This window comes from Hesperophylax consimilis, chromosome 10 (genome assembly GCF_061612785.1).
Source record: "Hesperophylax consimilis isolate HC1 chromosome 10, BYU_Hcon_1.0, whole genome shotgun sequence".
NCBI classification, from domain to species: Eukaryota; Metazoa; Arthropoda; class Insecta; order Trichoptera; family Limnephilidae; genus Hesperophylax; species Hesperophylax consimilis.
The window spans coordinates 38,392,962-38,413,924 of NC_142845.1; the positions used below are offsets into that span (position 1 = coordinate 38,392,962).

Below are 20,963 nucleotides of genomic sequence, written 5' to 3' on the forward strand. Positions count from 1 at the left end.
CGCTAACATTGCCTTATTATATTACTTTTAAATACGCATAAAATTAATTTTAATCTTTGGGTTGTTATCGATGTTGTTGCTACAAAACAGTAATTTAAAAATGACAAGATGCAGGGTATCGCAACAATCTAGCTCGTAGCTGGAAATGCAATATTTAACAAATAAAAGTATTTTTAACACATCTTAAGCGGGTTTAAAGTTCGCGAGCTTACTCGTCTCGACGTCGCGCTTTGTGTTATTAGTGCCCTGAAAGAATCCAGTACAAACTATGCTGGATGGTTTTTAAATTCATCAATGAAATGGCCCCATCCTACATCTCTGAACTATGCGTCCCGGAAAACACTGGTCTGAGGCAGTCAACTCTTAGATCAGCAACATCATCAGCTGTAGGCAGACTGATGACTTATGCGCAAGCCAAATACTAAGTTTGGTGATCGCGCTTTCGGAGTATCTGGGCCGAAGTCTTTGAATAAACTCCCTCCGGAACTAAGATCCATAACAAGTCCAACAGAATTCAGGACCAAACTAAAAACTTACCTTTTTAAGCTGTTGTACCCTTAAATTAAATATACCATTCCTGAGAGAAAGTCCAGTTATATTCAATTTTCCAATTATGTCCTAAATCCTGTATCTAAATTTCGCTAATAAACAATTAGATAATGTTAATTAAGTGTTAATCTCAAGTGACCTACCAGGTAAGTATTGTACTGTATATTATCTCCATAAATAGTTAAGTAATAACTTAGATCACTGCAGAAATGTATTATAAGTTTGTACAGCGCCTTTGAGGTGATTTTGCACGAAAACGGCGCTATACAAGTCATCCAATTATTATTATTATTATACCATATTACATTTTAAAACCAACAAAAGAAAACTAAATCGGCGAGTGTGGATGAAGCACTGGCTTACGAATAGAGGGCGTTTATCATATGTGAATTTACGGGAAGAGAAGGAAGACTTTCGTAATTATTTGAGAACGAGAATGTATGAAAAGTTCTTGCACTATTCATACACAACAAGAACGGTAAGCAATTGCTTAGGAGCTATAGGCGGGAAACATGTTGCACACCTCCTGCTGGTGCTGGTTAACATTTCTTTAATCATAAACAGTGTTATCATTGATCAAAGTATGGTTTTAATGGCAATATTATATTATATTTATATGGATGTTGGAACAAATGAACATATTTCTGATGGACAAATTTAATGAACATTATAATGAATTGTAAACTAAACGAGTGAAGTTCTATTTCGCAACCCGACGATTTCATTGACATCGTGATAATATATTACGAACACCACGTTTCCCCTTTACATCCGATCTCAATGCTGACATTTGATAAAATAATGTATATTTTTTTACACAGTTGTTGAAACCGTGCCATTGAAAATATTGAATCGTGGGTGCAGGAGCATCTTTACTAAATACAAGTTGGCGCCATGTGAACAATATGCATTTATTGGTCAAGGGGAGAGCGCCTAAAACGGAACACCATTAATAACATTGTTATCCTAAATAAAGTAGCTTATCTCTGTTTCATATCACGGCCGAGTCTCTTTCATCCAGCCAAGGATTATTTCATCCGTAGTCCATTGACTTCGCCCTGGCAAGTTGATGGCAATCGTACCTCCGTGATATTACATATTATCTAAATATTGAAGACAATATTAGTGATTCTTAAACGCAAATCTGAAACAGAAAAATCAGAAAAGGAAACGGTCACATCTGGGACTCGAACCCAGGACCCTTGTCTTTCCGGGACAATGCTCTACCAACTGCGCTAATGGGACCCTATCCTCATCGGTCACTTTTAACTGTATCATACTTCGAATAAGAACTACCGATGAGGATAGGGTCCCATTAGCGCAGTTGGTAGAGCATTGTCCCGGAAAGACAAGGGTCCTGGGTTCGAGTCCCAGATGTGACCGTTTCCTTTTCTGATTTTTCTGTTTCAGATTTGCGTTTAAGAATCACTAATATTGTCTTCAATATTTAAATATTATAATTTGAGGTTTTACTCAATAAGTTATTCCGAAAAATAATAACATATTATCTGTTTGGTTTGTTTGAATAAGCGAGTTAATCGATGGCTCTCTCGATGTCAGAGACATGTTACGAAGTTGAATCTCGCGACCTCAACTTCAATATTTGAACAGGATTTTCATTGAAACTAAAGAGTGTTGTGTTTTGCAAAACATCTGCGTCCACGTGATGTTTTCCTGGCGCCGTTTTTGCCGAAGGTTCTGACAGAGTCAATGATCTTTCGATGATTCATTGTTAAACTGGTTAAAGCGAGGTTCCGTTTTACTTTTTACATTTTATATCGTCCTTATATTCTTGAATTTTGGTTGTACGTAATTACGTTCTATACTATTTGAGTAGGTACCTATCTACTTTGTTAGTTTAGTCACAATATTAGACAAAAAATGTCGGAACCATTTTCTAAGAAAATTGAAAGATTCAAATTAAAAAAAAATTAGTTTTGAAAATGCACCATAATATTTTGATATAAGACCAGGGATTATATATATATATACTATCAACGAGCATTATACTATTATTGTAGTTTTCACGTCAGTTTTGTACAATATTTGGGGTTGATAGAATTATCGTGTAATATATTTTTATGTCAATTAAAAACAAAGTTATTTTAAGTTTTTCTTTTATAATATACTAGCTGACATTAGCTGATGTGTATCCGGCGTCACTCGGGGTTATGTATGGTATGAAAATTCTGAGGTTAAAAACTGGGTCTATTTTTAAATTGGAAATAATATTCTAAAGTTTATTTTTTATAACTTCTTTCATTTGATCGTGTCATGTCTTCTTCTTGCGTCCCCGACTTCCACCATTCACTTATTGTTATTATTAAAAAAAACCTTATATCGATTTTTATTCGACTCCGTATCTCATTCTAGTGCACAGATAATTAATTAATTCTTCCTCGGTCGTCCCCGACTTTTCCCATTCAAACCACTCTCTAAACACTCCTGACACTAATAAGAACAAACCTTGAAATTTGCAGCGAAATCGGTCCAGTTTTTGAGTATCTAGGGGAGAAACAAGGAAACATTTATTTTTATAAAGTATAGATATTATTATTCTATTTATAAAAACAGTTTATATGTAAACAAGTTCTGCTGTGTATGTTTATAAATAAACTGTTTTATTTATAAAGTGAATAATAATATTATTGAATACATAAGAGAGCAACTTTAAATTACAATAGAGTTCTGCAAATTAAACTTTAGCAACAATTAAAAATACATCATAGCTTCCTCGGGCGACGCGACGCTTCCTGCGACCCGACCCATTCCTATAACATTACACAAAAATAACCTTTCTACTCTGTATACGAAACCACGACAATCTACATAAATCTAGTTGAATACAGTAAAAGGTCCGTTCATTTCCATGACTTCCGTTTTGCCATTGACATTTCAGTCGGAGCTTTTTCCCTCGCAGCACTCCGCGACCCTCAATAGTCGGAAGCGACTGCAACTTTGTTGACATTGACAACGAAATTCGCCAAGTTTGCATACTCATAAATAAGTAAGAATTACAAGCAAGAATTTACACCACTTTTATTTGCTATCAAAGATGTTCTCATGGCAAAAGATATCCCACCAGATAAGTATTCCCACGAAAAAAATTAGAATAAATTTAATTCCACTTTAGGAAATAAATAGATATTGTCTTTTGGCTATTTAAATCATTATGATTATATTATTTATATACTCATATTTAGAATCTATTAGTTTTAATTATGTTCTCTCTTTAAAAAAATGTTTTTTTAAATTGTTATCCTGTTATTTTTGATCATTTTAGATAAAATAATTAATAATAACAAAATTCTGTTTTGTTTCACTATTGATATTTGTTATTTTAAAATCGAGGGATTTTATTTTGCCCATTGTTGCTTACGAATTTATTTGTCTTCATCAGAATATTGTTTAAAAAATTCAATTTTGTTGATTTTCCATATTATGTCCCCGGTGAATATTTATACGATGTGGATATTACATGAGTGTACATGAGGGTAAACAGTATTGCGGTATTGTTCGATTCGTAGGTTCTTATTTTATTTGTATGGAATGTTTATCCCCAGATTGTTGTGAGAAATGTTCTGATTATGAATTGATTAATTAATTTTCCTGTTGACATATTGAATGCCAAACAAGACGGAGTAATGACAGCAGTGTCAAGTGTACCTAGAATTCCCTACCACTTTGCCACCCATAATACCATTAAAAGACAGCTACTTGTTTTTTGTATCACCAATTAGTGGTTCTCCAGAGTATAATGTAATTAATTTATGTATGTTTATCTTCGCGAAAGGATATTACAGAAAGTCGTGTATTTTATCATTGTTTACATTATAAATGTCTTATTTAAAAGTTAACTCCTGTTTTTCTATCATGGATTTGATACTAGGAGCGTGTCTTGATATTTACCACTGGATATCCGAGTTGTTTTAGCTTTTCGCCTCATTTGCGAAGCAATGCCCTTAAGTAAATCTGGTAAATGAAGTTATTTTATTATTATTTGCAGTTAGCGATTCGGTTTTTTCGAAATGCAATCCAACAATTACTCTTTGGCCTTATTAGTTTATTTCCATGTGGATACTGATATACCTACAACGAGAAGAAAGGTTGTTGTGCTTCAATAGGAGGTTTGATTATACTTAATACTATTTAGATTTATTCTGTTCGTCTTCCAGTTATCATTGTATCGATTGTCTTAACATTATTTACTGTTTGACTAAACATCTTACGCCTGAGTAAATTGAATAAACTCATCAAATGAAAGTCATGAATACTGGTTTAAGGAAATATGTTTACTTTGTAACACAATCATGAAATCAATATCTCCCCTAAGTAGGTTTCCATGTACTCGTACATTGGACATAAAGACAGAGACACGAGTAAGCAATTGAGTACAGCGACAAATCAACGAGATCTGATTCACTTTAGATTTTATCGCGTGACATTTCGAGGACGAAGCGGAATGAGATAGAGATTGATTTGAACATCTTATTGGAGACAACTTCACGTTGTTCATTACACATTAAAGAACTGCAGAAGGTTCTATAATAATACTCACATTTATTACATTACGAGTCGTATTTCTAGTGTCTAGAAATCATTTAATTAATTGATACGAATATCTTTAATTTTACTCATAATTGCAAAACGGAATATCTGTCCTCCCGCTAAAAAATCTAGAACCGTGAGCTCTGTCATCGTGAAGTCTATAAATATAGAAATTATAGGTCAACCTAACATTTTCTTCACTCGAAAGAGCTTTTAATACCATTTAACTATCAAAAATTGACATAACCCTTTATATTTAGATATTGTTCGCTATTTAACGTCAATGGTTCCCTCCACATATACGATTTTCAATTCTTCAGTTATAATAGTTTTTAAATTATCACAAGTAATAATTAAATTCTTGTAATATATTATTTTAGCTCAAAGACCTGTTCTCTCATCATGTTGAAATTTGTTCTGTAATCTTAATGGCTTTAAAAAAGTCAAGCGGCGAGAAAAAATTGTAGGAATTACTTATTGATTGTTTTGTGTTTAATTCGTAGAACTCCATTTTATTTTTATAAAAAAATAATGTGAATGAAATGTAATAATGCTATTATTAAGTTCTTGCAAGTATTTTAGTTTTTTTTTTATTATTGCGACAGCTATTTCAGCGTTCAATGCCATTTTCAATCTGTGGTTAGGTCACACTAAGACGACTTATTTATATGATTCTATTTCATTTTAGACATAAAAGGAAAAACTGAAATAGAATGGCCTAATTGGCCTACCCACAGTTTGAAAATTGCATTGAAAGCCTAAACAGCTGTCACAATAATAATAAATAAAAAAAAATACTTGCCGAACTATAAAATAACATTATTAAATTTTATTTGTATAATTTTATTATAAACAATAAAAAAATAGGAATTACTTGTCGCTGAACAAATCTGTAAAGGCCTCAAAAAACCGTATGAATATTTATACGGTGGTTTTAAGTAAAGGGCTAGCGGCCCCGCAACACTCAAAAGAGTTAACCTGAATTCATTCATTGTATAGCGATGCTAATTATTATACTCCCCATCCCGTCTTATTAAAATCTGGAATCTTATTTATTGAAGAGTGGAATAGATATCTCTGCATTACTTATTGGCGATACCGAATTATTATACCGCTTATTTACAACGATCAAGTATTTATTATAACATTTGTTTTGTATCATTTTTGCAGGGAGCTTTTGTTTTTTTAAATAATTCTAGTGAACATTATGGGCTAAGTACTTTTTATATCCATACAAGGCAGGGGTTTTTTTTTAATTGTGCATGAGATCAATTCCTTTTATAATTAAAATACACCAATTTTATTTTATTTTTTATAAATCTAAGGTATGCAAGTTACATTAAATATGGCTACTTAAATGTATTATTTTAGAGACCTTGCATAATATGCCTTGAATAATTCCTCTTGTTACTAACTGTGCTCTAATCTGATTATGTGTTATGCCAATGAAAGTTCTACGTTTTACCACAGAGGAAAGTGGTTACGGGACTTTACTGGTTTTTGCATAATTTTTGCAAGCTTAATTACATTAAAATAGTTATTTCAACCTAGAATTGTGAATAATATAATGATACCTAATGATGGGAGAATTTGAAGAAATCATCAAATTTCAAAGTCGATTTTCGAGTTCTGTAAAGGTTATTTTCAAGTTCTATATTTGTTTTTCTATCGAGGAAATTTCATATAATTAACGTTTCTGCATAACAAATGTAAAGATATTATCTTCAAAAATAAAGTTTTTTTTTGGAACTTAAAAACTTAAGGAGTTAACGAGAAATTGGGTGTGTACCTTAATAACTAAATAGTGTAACTAAATAGTTTTATTTAAAAACTATTTAGTCACTTAATTGCTATCGATAACTGTATCACAACGAGATTATTTAAAACATATGTAATGGGTACACAGGTGTCCATATTTTGCAGTTCTAAGAACTTTTACGCCGTCGTCCCATTGAGTTGGTAAGGGAAAGGAATCGAGAGAAAAGTCCCACGATGTGAACCGTGGCCAACTGTATTTTTGACTAGAATTTGTAGAATTTATTGTATTCTCCTTGTTCTGCACTTGGCACTGAGGAGTGACGCGGATTCTCCTGTTCGGTCGGTTGTTTGTTGCCATTTGGAGTCGCTGTCAGTATCCAAGTATCGCCGCGGCCTGTCCTGTCCAGTTCAGTTCAGTCCAGTTCAGGTGTGCTCCATCACCCGCCATCTGATCTCCATTAATCGCTTGTAAAACGCTGCGGTAAGACTTTAATTAGCCCGCACTAATTACATACAGCTTTCGGCCTTCTCCGTGCTCTGCGCTCTGCGGAGACCGGGAACTCACACCTCCCTTATTAATGGAATTATTTACTACATCGCTATGGCATAGCATAGCAGCTAGTTGTGTGAGAAGATTGCAACAAATTACATACACCGTTGCAAGTCAGCTTTCGGCCTTCTCCGTGCTCTGCGCTCTGCGGGGACCGGGAACTCACACCTCCCTTATTAATGGAAGTATTTACTATGTCGCTATAGCATAGCATAGCAGCTAGTTGTGTGAGAAGATTGCAACAACGTTCTATGACACAATATTTCAGAAATATTGTATACGACTATCTTAAGTAACATTAAGAAAGGGAAGCTCAGATGGTTTGGGCGTGTGGAGCGAATGAACGAAGAAAGGAGTGTAAGGAGGACGGTGAATGGTAGAAGAAGTAGGGGATGACCGAGGACGACATGTCACGAACAAGTGAACCAGATTCAATACCTAATTTAATAATCAATTTGATAATCAACACACCTGCCATAGGTCACCCCAAGTGGTTTGCTAGCAGGGGTGCCGGGGTTCATGCAGTGAGATTTGTTCGACGTGTCTTGAGACGTCTTCTTTTCGTAATAGATATTTTGACGAAATGCTACAATATAAGTATGTGAATATCCATATCAGTATTTGTATGAACACGTGTTTCGCCGTCCTAATAAAACATTTGCTTTTGACTGATTCTTCGTTAGGAACTCTTAATTCATTCGTCACAGGCCTGCAGTCCCAGGAAAACTAATAATTTGGTACAGTATGTTTTTTCCATGCGGCGGATGCATTTGCCACACCTACTTACTGTGTGGCAGGCCGGATCGAAAGAGAGGTTGAGAGAGACATTTAGACTTCTCCAGTCGGACTCTCTCGACCAATCGCCTTGCACCACAGTGGGAGGAATAGATTCATACGTCCGTCACTCCTGGACACATTGACTCACAGATTACGACCCACCCCTCCGACCCTTTTCCTTCCTTTCCTTTCCCTAAAAGTACCCTCCACATAGCATCCCCAAAGACGACATAGGTCCTGAAGGATTTTTTTCCTTAAGGCCTCCCGTGTGGAACTAATGTAATAAAAGTAACTTGAGTCGTGCCATGTCAAGAGTCAGAAGAATATAATTAGTACGCATAAGACGATGTATGAATATGAATGAGGCTAGAGGCGTGTGCCAAGACCGATTTGTTTAGCGGTCCGTCCTCTCCGACTACCTCTGCGGAGAAATGGCGTTAGTGTTAGACTTAGTTAGTAACTGCTCTTTAAAAAAAATGTAACAAAGAAAATGTCATCTTGTCATATTTTTGGGATTAATCAAATATGACTTTATTTGTTGAACATTACAATAAACATTATTTCATTCCAACATTACTTTCCACCGTCCTTCGTGGATCATCCTTAAAAGTAATATTTCATGTTTTTTAAATATTATTTTAGATATTTATGACTTAAGTTTTAGTGAAAAAATCCTTCTGATGAGCTGATTATTCAATTATATTTGGACCTGTGTATCTCGTTTCACGGGTCCAAATAATTCTTAGCCAGCCTCCTTTGAGGTGGCGCGGTCACGCCGACACCGATTCATTCACCTGCCAATAAATATCCCGGTAGGCGGGTCCAACGCTTGGGGCTCGCCGGGTTAAATTACCGCCATGCAAGTGGCATGAGGTATGGAGCTTTGAAATATCCAATCTTCCAATAAATAAGATATATATATATTTTTCAATATTCTTCGTTTACTCAGACGAAGCCGTGTAGAAGAGGTCACTACTGGCTTAACATTACAATAAGTTAATGAAATTTTTCATTTCCCAGACAATCTTAAAACTAATTGCGTTGATAATAATATGTAGGTACCTAGATACCTATAATAGTTAATTTTTCTTTTAAACCATAATAAAAAATCGAGTTCTATAAATAGTAAATTATAAAAAAAAACTGCGCGGGGGTAGTGATGTAACGTGGTCATATTTAAACAATCAATCTTTGATCATTTTTCACGAGGTTCATTGATGAAATGTGTTATTCAGGCATTCAAGTAATCCGTTTCTCCTTGACTGTTCAATCACTCGGATTGATTCGCAGCTAAATCTCCGTGGAAGCATTAATCACTCGAAATACTCGGCCTCGTCAAATCTTTACAATGTTATGTTACCACACTGTGAAATAATGTGAACATAAACTTGGTAAGCCGAATTACTGTCTGATTTTTTCGATTTATTTTCGGGCCTCGTTTCATTCTATGTAGTTTTCCCGGATGGGTCCATTTTAGCGGACGTTTTCTCTTGCAGGTTCTTTTATCTCCGCACTGGTTTCTTTTATTACCCTATTGGGTGGAATTCTCACTTTCTTCCTTTCGGATCTCATATCGAAATATGTACTTCACCTTGGTGGCGATGGTTATTGCGATAACTGGTGTACAAAAGCCTCCAGTAATGCCTAGTTTCCTGCTTCAGTCGTAAAGTAAAGACGTGCCCGGATTACGTTTGGCCAACTAAATGTGTCTATACTCGTATATCTACTCCCTGTGAAAGTACACATATTTTGGCCGCACGAAATTCGTTTAACGATTTACTGAAACTCCCCTGAGAGCTGAATCTCATTACTCGAACGACTTCGTAGATCGTAGCTCTAGTTTTCTGAACGTTTATTCATTTGTTTAACATTACCTACGTAAGGTAAAAACACCTATATTATTTATATTACGTGATAATACATAATATTTATTTATTTATTTGTGAAAAACAGCGATTCCAGTAACATTTCACAACATACACAATTAATGATATACCTACGAGTACATTAATCTATTATATACATTTATTAAATCAGTTGCGTTGCATCATCGTGTTAAAAAATACTTATTCTAATCTTGAATTCATTGTGGTTTGTTTGACTGAAACGTGTCTAGCTCTGAAGGAAGTTTGTTTAACTCTTAAACCCTACCACTCTAGGAATGTAATTATTCCTACCACAGGGTACTGAAGTACCCCGCGCAAAAAAAATGAATAAAATAAAAGTCTTTGATATTTTTTTGAAAATTATTTTTATTATGGCAAATTAATAAGAAAAGACAATAAAATTTATTAATAAAAACTAATAGACATTTTCGTAGTTACATGAAAGACAGATTTTGTATTGATGGTCATCACAAACATGGCGGCGACAAGTGTTACAGTCAGATGGAGATTTTCTGTCCTTTGTGCACGGATAAAAGCAGCAGCGACCAGGTTTGGGATTATCAGAGACCGGCCTATGATCTTCACTATGAATATTCAAGACTGCACGCATAGTTTCTCTGATATCCCGGGTTAAACTTTGCTATTGTAATTTTGCTCTCATATGAGGCTTTATGAGTGCCATTGACAAACTCTTAAGAAATTTACGCCGCTTGGTTATTTTCTCTTTATCAATGTTAGTTGACAGCTTAAATAAGACCCAAGAGTTGACACCAACGGCATTTAGCAACCCGTGTAAGAGTCACATGGGCCACCTTTTGATCTTCCTGGACGTCGAGTACTTCTTACAAAGTTGGTCGAACACATCCTCCCCGCATTTGGTTTTATTATAGAAATGTATTATTTCTGGAAAGTACACTTCATTATCCTTGTCAGGACTGTTATGCATGGTGGACAGCATGATTAAAACTTTCTTCTTAGCTGACTGCAGAGGACAATACGACAAAAATGTGAGAGGTCCGTCGTAGGCAAACATTGATGTGCATCTCTCTCGATTTTTAGTGTCCAATAAAACAGGAGGAATTTCTCGTTTATTCTTCTTTACAGTTCCAACTAATGTTATACCTTTTTACAGTAACTTCTTGGCTGTGGGTATAAACGTGAACCATTTGTCACATGTCAGGTTTCTGTTAAGACGTTACCAGGTGGGTGTAACAAAATATTGCGGCGAGGCATTCTTGAGCGAGAAGGCTTAACACCAGTCCACTTATGTCGATTATTATGACCTTTTCCATACAGAACTATTGGAGAATCTAGCACACCAGCCCCGTCATTGTCAGGCACTAAATACTCTTCATCTCCTTCCATACCATCTTGATCACCGTCTTCGTGAGATGCGACTTCAAAATGGTCCTGGAAATCCTCGATAAAACCGTCGGGCTCATCTTCTGAATCTTCTCCTGGGTTTAAAAACCAACAAAGCAGCTGCGATTTCACCACCCCCCCCCCCCTAAGACTTTGAGTCTGGGATGCCATATCTGAAAACAACACAACACCTCATTACACTGCATACACTCTCATTACATTCATAACACATTATTAGTCCATGAATATCTCGTTATTGGGCGCAGGCCCTGCCTATCAACACTGTACTCTAACCATTATCACAAAGTAAAGTAAATCATAAATAATGTGTAAACTTACCAGAGAGATGTCGAAAAACAACTTCAGTAATTCAAGCATAACTGGAAGGAAGAACTAACACTATTCCTACCACGGGGTACTGAGGTACCCCGGAACACCTGTGGACGCGAATGCACATGCGGGGCGGTCACGGCTTACTGACGTACTTACGCGCCAACTATCGAGAGTAGATTAGCTAGAGCGATTTTTGCAACAGTGCAATATTGTCAAAATTGTTGATATTTTAAACACCAGTGGGGTACTCCAGTACCCCAGGTAGGGTTTAAGAGTTAAAAGGGTGATCAATGTCCCCAGAAGCAAGAGCATTGGTAACAGAAAATCAGGATTGCGATTTGTCCATTGAGCAGCTTATATGCTACTATTACCATTGCAAATTAATTTAATATATTGATGTCTTTCACTTTATTTATGCAATTCAGTGATTTCCAAAGAAAGCTTTTCCACTTTAGTCATGTATGTAGATGTGTATATGGTTAGTAATAGGATAGATCATTGTAGAAATATATTGTAAATTTGTTCAGCGCCATTGAGGTGATCTTTCATAAAAACGGCGCCATACAAATCACCCAAATGTTATTATCATGTTTCGTCGCAAGAATCATACCTATGAACCATTTATACGTAATTCAACGTGATATTCATCAATATTTACTTATTGGTATTATTAATTAATTATTTATTAGCATTCCTCTTGCCATTGTGACCAACCTATGATTATGGCTGACAAACTACCACAGGTAGTTTGTAATACTGATGTAGTATTTATTTGGTTTACAGTACAATGTTATTGTTGTCAACTATAAATGTACATACTACCCAGCTGTTTTTTTTAGTTTGAATAACTTCAGTGTTGTTTATTTTTGCAATCGTTTTTAATGTATTGAGAAATAATAAAGCCAAAGATTAATTAATGGATTGCATTTCGAAAAAAGCGAATCGTTAACTGCATATAATAAAGAAATAACTTCATTACCCAGATTTCGTTATGGGAATCGCTTCACATTATTTTTGTAATAATTTTGTAGTTATATTTTAAACGTATTAAGTTTATGCTGTTTTGTTTACTATAATTAAATAAAGCTGCGCATCTCGAATCGCGACACAGAAATGCCCAAGATGAGCGGCTTATTTTGCTTGTGGTACAAATCTTTTTGAACAAATATTATACTTATAAATAGCATTTAGAATAACCTTTGAAGGTTATACAGATCAAAGTAATATTCAATCATTGAAGAAAAATATAATATTAATAAATCTAAACTAAGCGTGAAATAGAACAAGACACAGAAAATATAAAAGTATCGGTCGAAACTGGGAATCGAACGAATGCTTTATCTTTAAAAGAGGGAGCGGTGAATCGCATAAGTTTGGGGAAGTCTGTATGAATGCAGCGTGCTATAGTTCCACGGACGCACAATCGGAGAGTGCCACGGGCCAGGGGGCGTTGTTCCTGTATTCATCAGGCCGCTGCAGTATTCACAGATTAGAAGCCAGATTTACTAGCACATCGTTCGTTTCGTAATCGTAATCGAACCGCTTCGTTGCCGCCCGTTAAACCAAAAGCTCGCCGCGGCTGACCGCCTTTATTGATCGGGGAAACTTGGCCGCGGGTTGATAGCTATTATCGAATAAATAATATAATTGTTCCTTGTTCATTGGGTACCTCAGAAAGCTGTCATTTGTTTTACAGACTTTTTCAATGGCACTAGGTATCTACTAGTGCGGCTGTAAACCTAATGAGCGGAATATTTTGGTACTAACTTATCGTTTTATTTTACTTTCTCAATGTTATTAGGTACCTAAATTTTGTCGTAAAACTTTAAATATATTCATTATTTCATAATGAAATGTTAAACCTTATTACGGTTACCAATTTTATCAGTATCTTCTTAAGAAAAAGTGGTTGTTTTATGGTTTTTGTGTTTAAATTGGGTTTTATTACTTTATTGGAGAACTAGCTGTGTCCACGACGTTTCTCGGGCTTTACGCAGAGTTTCGAAATCTCACCTAGACAGTGATATTTCCATTGTTTTGAAGGTCAAGTGTGCGAAATTTCATCAATCTCGGAATAAAACTGTAGATTTGATCAAAATCAAATCCACGCCTCCCACCCGGTATGCGCCACACGCCCGCCGGCCTCAGACACTTTTTTTATATTAATAGTAGATATTTTTATCTAAATATTGATAGAACAAATGCTACATTGTTTCGAAAATGGAAATAATAATAATACAAAAATAGGAAAGTTTCATATTCAGTTAAATATTTAAATCTCCGTAAAGTATTAATTCGGAAAACCATCTGAATGACGCCATTTAAGTTTAAGAGTTTAATATGCAAAGGCAATGGATTGCTAACACTTCTTGCTTTATTCACATTCTTACCTTACATAACGACCCGGTTAAAGAACTTGCGCCCGTTGTAACGTTTCGTTCTTATATATATTATATCTTTACGTTTTGTATCTATATTTTAATTTAAAAAGCTCTGCTTGTGTGCAGGGGGAGAGGAGATGTCATTTCATTTCTGCTCGACCTTTTTTAAATTGTCGATATGGAACATCATTATTGTGAAAGGTCACAAGCCATTTGCCTACATTACCACAAAAAAGTTCACGACCTTTCGCGCCGGAATCGTGGAAGCCAAAAGTATCGGGAAAATACCCATTTTGTCGCAACTTAGAATTTTCTTCAGTTTAATTTATCATTGGCACTCGCTGTACAGCTATAGTTTATAGGTCATAGATATCCAATATGCATTCAATGTCGGCTTTGGTCCAATACAAGTAGTAACACCGCAGGAATGTTCGCCTAATGGTGTTATTCTATTATTGCATAACGATGTTTATTATCTCCGAGTAACTGATTTACGCTCCCCGTTCTTAAATAAATGCATTTAATTTATTGTTAGTGGGAAATTTATCGATCTACCGCCGTGAGATATCTGACACAATTAGATGGATACACTATTTATTAGACCATTAAAGATAGTCTGTGTTCGTGCTCGTCAATTGAATAATTAAAGTTTGCGCAACGATTTATAATGTTAAGGTGTGCATCACCAATGTCTAAAGATTTATCTCATCTTATAGAGTGCAAAGCAAACGTACCGACTCTGACGATTGTTTTAAACTTGTGCTTCAATTGAAATGTTTTGAGGACTTTTAGTGATATTCCCCGATACCATCTAGCAGTGATTTCGTCTGAAAAACATCTTTGCTTGCGATAAATATAGCTAGTTATTTATTATTGCAAAAAAAATATAATTCATTGTGGAATTCCTTGTTTATTAAACAAGTGAAAAAATATGTAAAAGTTTTTAGTAAAAAAATATTAATATAATATCTAGTAGTAAGCTCTGTGAAGTACGAATTTTATCCATTGCCTTATTTTCTCTGTAATTGATTCATCAATATTTGTATTGCATAAATATCGGAATGATACTCGTCAAATAATGTACAAGATTCTGATTTATTTATTTATCTATTGGAAAGGCGAATATCCATCTTAATTCATTTGATTTTTAACATCTTTATGCTAGAATCGTCCTGTAGGAATTCAACAATAAAATGATAGTGATTGTCGGCTATGCTATATAAGAGAGTTTTAGATTATTTAACTATCCACGAATATAAGAGAGTTTTAGATGATTTAAATATACACGAATAGAAGAAAGTTTTAGATGATTTAAATATCCACGAATATAAGAGAGTTTTAGATGATTTAAATATCCACGAATATAAGAGAGTTTTAGATGATTTAAATATCCACGAATATAAGACAGTTTTAGATGATTTAAATATTCACGAACATAAGCGAGTTTTAGATGATTTAAATAAGCACAAATAATGATATGTAAGGTTTAAGTAATTCCTGTTACAAATTGGAGGGTAGGACTCTCGAAGGCGTATTTTGACAGTTTCTTTGAGAAAATTTTCTGTGGATTCTTATCTTATTTATATTTGAACATATCTGCGACCGTTTAAACTATCAATAATTAGGGTAATGTTCTTAACCAGTGGGTTATTTCTCTATCGACTTCCAAGTTATCATCATCCAGTGCATGTAGTAGCATCATCATCGAAAAACCTGGGCGGTATTGAATGCCTCTAGAAAACTCCTCCATTTTACCTGTCTTCTGCTGCGGTGGTAGTTTCCACACCATCCTGCCACTTAATCTTAGTCCTCGCAACACCCCTTCGTCCTGCAAACTTATTCCAAAGACAATTTGGTGTTAGATTATCTTTCACCCTCGCTACATGTCCTGCCTAGTGCTGCCGTTTCAGTTTTATTAATCTTCTTGTAGACTACTCTACAAACAATAGCTACAGTTCGTGGTTGTATATATGTTCCTGTAATGTGTGTTCTAATAAGCCGTTTGTTGTCGCAGATGAACCCCGCTTGCAGAGCGGCGGCGGCGGGGGCGGCTGGGGGGCGGAGCGCGGGGCGGAGGGCCGGCGCTCCCTGCGCGCCCCCCGCCGCGAGCCCCCCGCGCGCGAGGAGTCCTGGGGCTCCGCCAGCGACCGAGATGCCTCTAGCGATGACGAGAACGACAAGTCTGCAGGATTCAGGTAATATAAAAACATTCATTTGTTTAAATGCGACCAGTTCATCAGATTCATTTCATAAATAGTGTATTACCTCCAGCAAAACAATTATTTAAAATGAGTATCTTCGCAAATAGCACCATGGTGATTGAAGTGAGTAACTTTATCAAAAATCGAATCGTAAATTGAACCCGCCTAAAAATAAACTGCCGTCGTTGACATTTTGAAAGATCATAGAGATCGTAAAGAGCGTACAAGATAAATAGTAGTTTGGTTTAATAATAAAAAATACACATTCCTCTGTTAAAATCATAGACAATAGTGTAATATTGGTGATATTTAGTCTTACGAACTATGTACGGATTATGTTCCAAGCCGCGTTAAGCTCGACATTCCAAACAAGCCGAGGTTAAAATCAACTAATAAATGTAATGGTAATTCACGAATTACGTAAGTTGAGGTTCAGCTCGGCAGTTCGGTACGCGTATGTATACGTAGCTTATCACTCGTGTGTGCCAGAGCAAGCATCCGTATTTATCTATTGCCTGGCATAAACAACAAGTATTTTGCAAACGTGAGGTGGGGGAGTTATCTTGTTATGACCTGCATACATTCGCCTTGGCTGACCTGTCCACGTGTCCACTCGCACACAATACACAAACGGTATAGTTTCTCGCAGCAGCTGTTGGAGAATATGAGTATTATTAGTTTGTTTATCTTAAAAGTCTAAACGGCGAATATTTTCAAGTAAGTTTGGCTTTTAACGAACTTCCTTGACCTGAATTTTGCGCAAATAAAGGTGGGAAGGTGGGAATTGATGAGCTTTTGTATAGAAAAAGCACTGGATTTGTATTTGCCAGCCATAAAAGAAAACATTACTTTGAAAAATATCGTGTCCCCGCACAAGTTTTATTACTTGTATTGTAAAGAAAACAGACGGAAGTAAATGTTGAATTACGTTTAAAAGAAAATATTTTATTGTTTGTGAATTGTTGTACTACAAAATGATGTTTATATTACAAAAAAAATATTTTTCTCGCTTTTTTATTTAAATGCTCACTCGTTTGGCGGTATTGTTAAACTTTAAACAAATCTCACGTGTGAAATAATGTGAAATCCATCTTTAATAAGAAAATCACCATACATGCTTAATTTGAATATATCCTGTATCCTATGTTTTTTTAAACATTTCATATTTGTGAATTTTTCTTGCCATAATTGTACGACCATTTTTACCTAACTTTACACTTAACTTCAAAACAGTTTAGCATAGCACATTTTATTATTTTTTTAAAATAATTACTACGTATTTTTGCGTATTAATACTAATTTGATTTATCACTGAAAATGAAACTTTATTAAAACAATAACCCACCTGATTGATGTTTGTATTCCAGGAATTGTTTCACATTAAAGCGGCTTTGTTCTGCTTCAGCGATACTTCACCGTATCCCTATATAGAATTGTGTCGACCAACTACTCGTAAGTTCGAGTTTCCCAAACTTTACCAACGTCCCGTTTTCATAAAATTCATTCTTGAGTGCCACCCTCCAGGAAAACTACTCGTATATCATCGATTGATTACATTGTTTTTAAAATCAAGCTGAAAGCGTGTTTTAAAAAATCTAAGAAGTTTTAGTTTGCTGGTTTCCTTGGAAAACAAGACTTCTTCCCACAACAACTCAGGATCATAGTAACTATGCATGACCGATCAGTAGTCAAGTAAAATAAAACATCCATCCATTTTTAGGGCCTCATTATTGCCCTACCGTTACCCGTCATGTCACCATTGTCGCCGTGCATCTCTCCAGATATCTCCCACTTTGGCAATCTTTGAATTAAAAGCTAAATTATTACCTCGGTTACGCAGTGCTTTGTACGCAATAAAGCTCCGTGAGCAGAAAGGGGAATTGTCACACATTTTGTACTGAATGAACTATATATAGAAGTGGACCTCATTGCGCAGCGACGTAATTTCTCGAAACATCACGCACGGAGGCTCGTTAAGTTCCCAATAACAATCTGTGTTTTTCATTCAGTGGGTGAAAATGCACCTGCGCCTGCCCGGCGACATTTCCACATTTGACTCCCGTTAGACTTGTTTATGTTCATCGCACGGAGCCATACCATTGTTATGTGCACTATTTATGCATTGCGTAAGAGCTAAACAAACATTTTTACAAAATTCGTTTAAACTGACCCAAAAACGTGGGATCAAAGCATTTACCTCAAATTGCTAAGTGCTTACGTGAAGGAAATTTCTGCTCACGAGCTTTTAACAAACAAATAGTATTATTGAAAAGCCACAATTCGTAATGAAATAAACTGCTTTAATATTTGACGCCTTTTTGGTTCTTGGTTATATTCGCAGAACCGTTAATATTTTGCGTCCAAGTTGGCCTCCTCGCGCATCAACTGAAGCATTAATCAACCATATGGATACGGTTTTTTCAAGTCCTCTTATGATCAATAAATCCAGACGAAAACTTTATGTATCTTTTGAAATGCGGATTACCGCAGGGCCTAGATTTGAGCCCCCCACTAGTTGACAAACCCTATGCCACTTAGTGTAAGGATCCCGATGGCACACAGAGATAAAGCGATGGCCTGCCTAAGCATGGTTCATGACTAGTGGACCAGTTAGCCAGTTGTCCACGTCGTAATGTGCACCGGACTCAATCATAACTCAGGGGATTAATTATGGAACAGAACTCAGAGACATTTAATGGGATAGGTGCAACAGCACATATCTAGGTGGACTACTGGCTTTATTCTCCCCATAGCACTAAACGCTGAAATCACTCGTTGTGAAGGAGATTATATGCAATGTATTCATTTGTTACAAGTCCTGGATCTATATTTGACGTTTGTTTTATTTAGTTATTGAGTTTTAATCTGGGAGAAAACTAGGCCATATGATTTAGTCATAATTTAAATTTAACTAATCAATCTATTTCACACAGTATTGCCTACGTGGTCTTCTACCTAGAATATGTTGAATTTCAACCCCCAATGTCAGCTCTTAACTAATCATTTGTGATATTGAATGAACTTTGTTTTTTAAAACGCTAAATTGCTTACATAGAGTATTAAGAAACATCTAGATCGATTTTAAAGCTTCCATTTTACGAGATCCCTAATTGTTAGTATTTTTGATTGTATAACTTTAATAGCTCAGCAGTTTCAATTAATATTGTGAATAATTTTTGTAATTTAATTATGTATAAGAAAGAGTTTTAAAATATGAGTTCTATAACTCATTGTCATCAAATATTTTATAATGTGAGTTCTATAACTCAGTCTCGTCAAATATTTTATAAAATAGTACACGATTTGTTTTGCAAATTTAGTTTCTAATTTTGTTATTTATTTGACGGTACATAATAATATAAATCTTATTGTTTACCAAGGCTGACTTTAATCAGATATATTTCTAATCATTGGTGCCCATATATAATTAAAGATTTTAAAAGTAAAGTCTTAAAATGATTGTCGTCCTGTGTTGGAAACAGATCGAAATACTTTTTTTGGTCTCCAACAATAACTACTAAAGAATCATGTCTACTTTCCATTGTTTCGAGCCGTAACCGGTTTATCTTTAATCGTTGATCGATAAGCGTTCGCTTTTTTAAATCTCATCCGATATATCTTAAAGATTTCCAATATCACCGTACAGAGATAGTTATCTCCATCTCCCTGGATTACAATACGACAGTTGGAGTAGTGAAACACGCGTGATATTGTCAGACTGCGAATGCGTTCATTGCCCCTGTACGAGTACAGGTACTATGATACTAGTGTACTAATGTGGCCACTTCTCAATCGATACACAGTACCTATTGATGACCTATTGTTAAGCTGAGAGTAAAGAGCTTACACCGATGACATACTGAGATAACTATGTACTGAGCGACATTTAACTAAATACATGACCACATAGGTTTTCCAAGAAATGTTAAATCAGTAGTGATCCCTACTAGTGAATTTAATTATAAAATCTGTTCAGTGGTATTTACATTGTATCTCATAGAAGTAATTAGTGAAAGAAAGGATTCTACAAGTTGAGAACAAAACAATACGTAAACAACAAGACACACTTGAAATGTGAACTTATATTTTAGCGAATTGCGGTTCTTCTTAGGTCTTATTTCTCTTGAATAACTCTGAAAGTTATGATGAAATTGATTTATGGTTCGCTTCTTCTCAATCGCTGACCCTTTTTGCCCACGCTGCTCATTTAAGCATTCCGTACTCCGAACCTCGCGAAGAACTCCCTCTAAAGACTTGGAAATGGTTTACGTACGTTTAACACATTGCTCAAGCTCTGAGGTCTATACGGATATTTTATGTTCCTGTCACTTCCCACACGTGTTAAATAAATTCACATGTTTATATGGCGTTTTTCATAAATACAAGACTCCATGCGATGTTTTCAGACTCGCGTTTGCGGATTGTAAACTGTGTTTGGGCTACGTGGCTCTGGCTTGACTTATGGTTTTCCGTTTCGATCCTAAATAACTCTAGAATCGTGAGCTGGTGAACATAACCTAAAACATAATTCTTATTATTTAATCATACCGTTTTGCTTGTATCGAGGTTTTGTATGATAATCAGTTTTTGATCGATGGCTTTTCAGTTTTATGTTTGT

At 35.4% G+C, this 20,963-nt stretch overlaps 1 protein-coding gene across 5 annotated transcripts in view; it reads left to right on the forward strand.

Moving 5' to 3' along the window:
• LOC149420727 (rho guanine nucleotide exchange factor 10-like protein) overlaps positions 1–20,963 on the forward strand; it is a 430,013-nt gene that overhangs the window by 342,214 nt on the left and 66,836 nt on the right. For all 5 annotated transcript variants that reach the window (XM_089636920.1, XM_089636921.1, XM_089636922.1 and 2 more), the window contains one exon: positions 16,159–16,339. In XM_089636920.1, coding sequence (XP_089493046.1) covers positions 16,159–16,339 — 181 coding nt within the window. The remainder of the gene's footprint in view (positions 1–16,158; positions 16,340–20,963) is intronic.